Source organism: Orbicella faveolata, unplaced genomic scaffold (genome assembly GCF_042242905.1).
Source record: "Orbicella faveolata isolate gen_17 unplaced genomic scaffold, um_ofav_v1 contig_34, whole genome shotgun sequence".
Classification (NCBI taxonomy): domain Eukaryota; kingdom Metazoa; phylum Cnidaria; class Anthozoa; order Scleractinia; family Merulinidae; genus Orbicella; species Orbicella faveolata.
Window position 1 is genome coordinate 9,915,753 of NW_028301563.1, and position 5,856 is coordinate 9,921,608.

At 40.0% G+C, this 5,856-nt stretch overlaps 1 protein-coding gene across 1 annotated transcript; it reads left to right on the forward strand.

Moving 5' to 3' along the window:
• The first annotated feature begins 265 nt into the window (after positions 1-265).
• Positions 266-1,440, forward strand: LOC149104701 (uncharacterized). Its single transcript, XM_089270918.1, has one exon. It carries the CDS (start codon positions 357-359, stop codon positions 1,317-1,319), a length of 963 nt encoding a protein of 320 aa, XP_089127044.1. The 5' UTR covers positions 266-356; the 3' UTR covers positions 1,320-1,440.
• Positions 1,441-5,856: the final 4,416 nt, after the last annotated feature.

Below are 5,856 nucleotides of genomic sequence, written 5' to 3' on the forward strand. Positions count from 1 at the left end.
TCTAGATTATTCAGGGCACTACTTAGTTTGGAAATATGTTTCAATAATTTCAAACAGTGGCTCTGCTGCTTAACGTACCAATCTTTATTTCATGGCAGGTGTTATTTTTATAGTATTGCTCACTCGTTAAATTGTGCGGTTTAATTTAATTGCACGAAAAGTAAATACAGGAAAAGAAACCTCTTTCTTTGTTTGATTAGTAGTGACGGGAAGAGGATATAAAATGAAAATATGACGGAAATCCAGAACTTTTATAGAACCTTGTGTTTGCTCCGATCCAAAGACGAGCAACGATATTACACCATCGTATTCTTCTGTTTCAGTAACAAAAGATTCTCCTTCATTTTAGCTTTGCAATGGAGAGAGCCTTTGAGAAATCACTGTGTCTTGGAACTGGAATACCTTTTGCGCTGCTGTCAATAGTCATTTCTGTTCCTAATGCAATTGTGTTGACCGCGTTGTACAGAAATCCTCTTCGCTGCTTCAGGAAAACGCTCTCGGTAGTCTTAGTGTTCATGTCAGCGGTTGATCTCTATGTTGGAATCGTGGTTTGCTCCTCAGAAGCAATAACTCGATTTTTGTGCGCTTTTGGTGATAAACAAATCACACAAGAAGGCGACATTGCTAGAATATTGGGTTACATTGGAGTTAACAGTTCTATTCTGTTGGTGACGGCGATGTCAGTGGATCGCTTCGTGGCTGTTGTGTTTCCTCATTTCTATCTTCACAAAGTAAAACCAAGGAAACTTGCTTTATGCAACACAAGCATAATGGTTTTTTCATCGATTTTTGCCTCAATCCAACTGACTGGAATTCCAATTGATGTTTATCTTCTAATAGATATACATTTGCACACGACATTTCCTCTTGTGACGACCATTTTAGCCTACATGGGGATATTCTTCGTTTTAAGAAAACGCTCCCGAGTTGACTTTCAAAGGCAAACATCCATGCCCAGCAACCCAACACTTTTCGATAGGAGACGATTAAAAACTGCCCAAATGGAACGAAAAATTGCTACAACTTCGTTTCTCATTTTACTTTCCCTAATTATCTCAATCATCCCATATTTTGTAGCAATTCTTTTGCAAGCAAACTGTGATGTTTGCCGTGGTGAAAAGTGGTTGTTGGCTCTCAGAGAGTCACTATCAGTATTTCTTTTTCTTAATTCGGTCGTCAATCCTTTCTTAACTGCGTTTCGTATCAATGAATTGATGCATTCCGTAAAGATTGTCCTTGGTCTAAGAAAGCAGCATGGGTTAAGTAGTTCTGGTACTTTTCTGCCGCCAACCTCAGTAGGCAATGTTGTTACTTTGTGAACAATATATTAATCAAGGATTTACCGAAAAATTTCCGTCAGCTGCGTGGCCTTGGGGAAAGACTTCCATGTAAGTGTTCAGTAAGAATAATCATGAATAAAAGTGCCATATTTCGGGTAAAGTTTCCAGACGTTTCGGGTTTGGCCCTCCATCAGTGGAAAACCATGTGCAAAACTTGTATACGCCAGGGATCTGAAATTGAAATTAAAAAAGTACAGTGCGCGCGCGGGGCTTATATAAAGGAAACGGAAGTCGCAATTTAGGCCGCGCGAATGACTGGTGTCGAGTTTGAAAATCAGGTGCATCTCCAGTTGCTTCCCTTGGGAGGTCACGCCGCAGAGTAGCCTGCGTAGCTTGGCGTTTTTAAGCAGTTTGAGCGCGCTAAGAAAGCGGCGAAGCCGCAAGGAGCCTGGTAGATAGACAACTGGGAAACCGCCTGCACGGATGACCGGCATTTTTTGTTAGTCCAGTACGCTGGCGTAGTGGCCATTGCCATTGGATCAGAAGGCTAACCCATCAATTAAAACTTTCTCCCAAGGGACAGCTTCAAGGAACAACACTGATTACAACGCAGATCTTTAACGTGTAAACAGAAAATAATCGAGAGAGCGTTGTCGAAAGCGCCTGAATATTCTTCGCGAAAATCGCGAAATCCGAAACTGTTAACTGCCAAACACAAGCAAGGAACAACCGTAAACAATTTGCCTCATGGGAGAGATGTGATGCCCATTCTTGGCCAAAGCATGATTTTTACCGTGTTTCAGTGTTTGCGCTCACCAGACAGGAATTGTTGTCTACGAGAACCAGTATCGTTGTTATTTCGCTGTTAAAGAGCATCATCGACGACCAATTTCAGAAATATTATCGCTGAACTTCACAGCAATGGAATTGTCGTCTGATGTTTTCAGTCCTTCTGTTGTTTGAGGACTTCGATCGCGGCTTGCTTCACTTTCTGCGGGATCGAGTAGATGAAATTATGAAGTTCAAAAGCGTTTCTTATTTTACGTAGTTAGGCATGGCGCACTCGATCAGATGATTTGTCTGATCATTCTATTTCTAGACTAATTTCAGATTTCCGACGAAGTGCCATTTTGAAATCCTTCACGCTTAGAGACCTTGAAGAGGTTTTGAATGGAAATGTTTAAATTCTCCTAATTTGATCTTGAGCGGACAAAAACAAAGTCTACAATTATCCTCTCGATTCCTCCCTTGACAGGCTTTACCCTTTGCCGCCATCCAGCAAACACCCCATTGCCATAGCATCGGAGAGCATCGGATAGTTTTGTTTTGATAGACTCTGCAGTATCGCAGTGACTTTTCCCTGCTAATTTAGCTGGAAGCTTCTTATTTAATACGGTCTATGCTCTGTTCATCTGTCTTAATACGACTCACAAAACCCGTCATCGGGTTGTCAAATGTAATAGGGGGCGAGAACAAAAAATGCGGGTAATCCAGGCAGGCCGTTCCTCGTGGCTTTGCCGCTCGCTTTCGTGACGTCGCCCCTCGTTTTCGCGGCTTCGCCGCCTTGTACGCTCGCGCTCAAATTGCTTAAAAAAATTGCTTAAACCGCCAAGCTACGCAGGCTAGCCGCAGAGCAAAATTCCACGAACAAGGAAATCGTCGATAGAATGTTCAGCTGGGTTAAAATGCTCAGCGCGGGAAAACCAGGCAGGTTTTTCTCGATGTTCCGAATGTGACAAACGACAACTGTGAACGACAAACGGCCATTAAAAACTCTAACTGCATAAAATACGAAGCTAAGTGGACCACTCTCTACATTTGCGATGCGTAAATAGTTGAGTTTTTTCCTTTTGTACTTTTTGCACAAATGCTACAATGCCTGTTCTAATATTCCCAATAATGAAAGCGGCCGTGGTGCCATGTTTGTTATTTCTTTGAATTTCTGTACTTCATGTTGTAATTATGTTTTGTCCTTCTGTGTAATGTAGCCTAAAAGCTTTAGCGATGTAATGTAATATGCGTTAGTTTTTAGTGCTAGTTGTTTGTGTGCGTTATTTTCAGTATCACGTAACATTAGTGGTGTACTTGCAAATTATGTTTTTGGTTTGTGCTTTAAAAAGGTGACAAAAAACTTTGTAAGCCGTGTATTATTAAGAATTTATTGCATTAGCATTAGTTTTGTAAGCAAGCAGGTTAAATATTGTAAGTAATGATAGAAATCAAATTGTCGTTTAGTTTGTAGTAGTTTGTATTGTAAGTAGTTTCAGCATATAAGTTTTCACGTTGTTACTATAAGATAGGTGTGTGCTGGTATATAGATTCGTGGGTATGCAGGTTACGTAATTATGCTAAGAAGCAAATATTTAAGGAGTTTGTCCGTTAGGAGTTGTCACTCGAAGGCATCTCCCTTTTTGATCACTAGCTTCATTCTAGAAGTTTTGTTTTAGTAATGTTTCTGTGTTTTTTAAGTACATCTGTTGTATTAATCGCCACAATATTGTAGTTTATGATGTTTATGTTTGCTGTAATGAACTATACTAGGGCTAGCTGTTTATGTCTGATCAATAAACGACTTGCCCCCTCCTATACGACTGGTGTTTTCTTACTTGTTCTAAGTTAGAAATTATTTTGTTTTCGTTTCACTGCAGACTGATTAGACAACAAAGTGTTTTGTTGTGTGTTAATAAATAAATTTTAAAAAAAGCTAGGCTAAATGCCATGCAGAAGCTAAATTAAGAAAAAAAAAAAACTTTCTGGGAAAATGCGCGAATATTCTTTGTATTCAGGAAACGATCCCGAATCGATTTACAGAGGCAAACCACCATGCTTAGGAACCAACCAAGCAAATGGAGCGAAAACTTGTAATAAACTCGTTTAAAGATAAGATAATTTACTTTGTGTGTAAACTTGCCACTGATTTGTCCCATTTGGACTGATCTATGCACCCACCTAACTTAACCTTTGATCAGTCTCTCTTGTTTTCGGATCTTTTTTGCGCAATCTTTGTTGCAAGAACCCTGTTGCCAGTGCCTTGTTTGTGAGAGCGCCTTGTTTCAGCCGCGGATTATCTCACGAGAGCGTCCAGGCCGCAGTTTAGAATTCTGAAGGAATTTTCCCTCGCGACTTCGCCACCAAAACAGAGCACCCTCAAGCGAAATCCAGCCAATCGCTTTGGATGTTAGAAATTGTTAAACAGTTATACGGATTTACTATACGCATTGAGAATTTTAACTTTATTGACTACCTTAACGAACGCAAGCAGTGAATTAAATAACAATTGCCTGCCTTTAAAAATGGAAGCCTTTCTTATCAGCGCTGATTTCTTAGGGGTGAGAACTCCGAGATAAAGGCGACCAAGGTGATCATCCTTACAGTTATCTGGGTATCTTTTAGGAAAAACTCGACAGAGAGCATGAAATTCGCAGCTATCGTCTGTAACGCTATCTAAAGTTTAGAACATTCTAGTAAACAGTTAATAACTAGTAAAGAAATAAAATATCAAAGGGTAAACTGACTCTGCACCACGCCCTCAAAAACAAATGCTTTTACTTGGTGTTTATTCCAACAATTAGGATTTGTTGGTCTTTGTTTTTTAGGATTGTCCTTTTCATTTTCACTTCTTTGTGGCTTCTCTCCTTGTAGATTGTTGGAAAGTTAATTAGTACAGTTCAACCCCTATTAAACGGCCAACTTCGGGGAAATGGATTAGTGGCCGCTTAAAGGGGGCTGACCGTTTAATAGAGGTAAAAACAATAGAAAAGCCCTCATCGACACTACGACTATTGGCCGTTTAATAGGTGGCCGCTTAACAGGGGTTCGGCTGTATTCTTATCGCTGATAAATTAAACTACGAATACCATCTGATACCTTAATTAATTAGCTGCAAATACTGTAATAAGGGTACAGCAGCCATTGTGTTTAAGAGAACTCGTGTAAGTCATATTGGACGTCCCGCTCTATAGCAAACTTTAGATGACAAAAGTACACGATGAACATGAACTAAAAGATCATTCCCGAGTTACCTCGTGCCTCTGCTTCAAAACGAGTCTCCGTGCAAAACCTTTCAGATGAAAATGGGTTTGATTTGCATGAAAATGAACCTGTTGGCGGAACACTTTTTTTATATGGTTTCGCACGGAGACTCGTTTTGACACAGAGGCAAAAGACAACTCGGAAATGGACTATTAGATAATTTCCTCTTCTTTCAGTGAAGAATAGGGCCGGAAACAAGGCAAGAACAAATTATTATATCATTGCTTGGGAACACCAACTGACATAGCCACCTAACAAGACATTCCTCGCAGTAATAAACAAAACAAGTAAATCCTGAGTGTTGACGTCACAACCACGAATAGCCGTTTTAATTTTTAGGGGGGTTTGTAAGGGATTTACCTTGTGGCCGAGAATGAGTGGAAATTTACTCTCGAGTTGATGCGTATTTGACTGATTAGTTGAGCTTTAAGACCTGTAAAATTTCTCGATCGAAATAGGTGAAAAAAAGAAAAAAAAAATGGTGAGGTCTGAAAGAAAAGAGCAAAGTTTGTTCTGAAGTGGGGAGGTTTTGTGGTGGCTACAC

What these genes read in the sequence shown, in the direction of transcription:
- LOC149104701 (XM_089270918.1), top strand. Translation starts at nt 357, where the DNA reads ATGGAGAGAGCCTTTGAGAAATCACTGTGTCTTGGAACTGGAATACCT.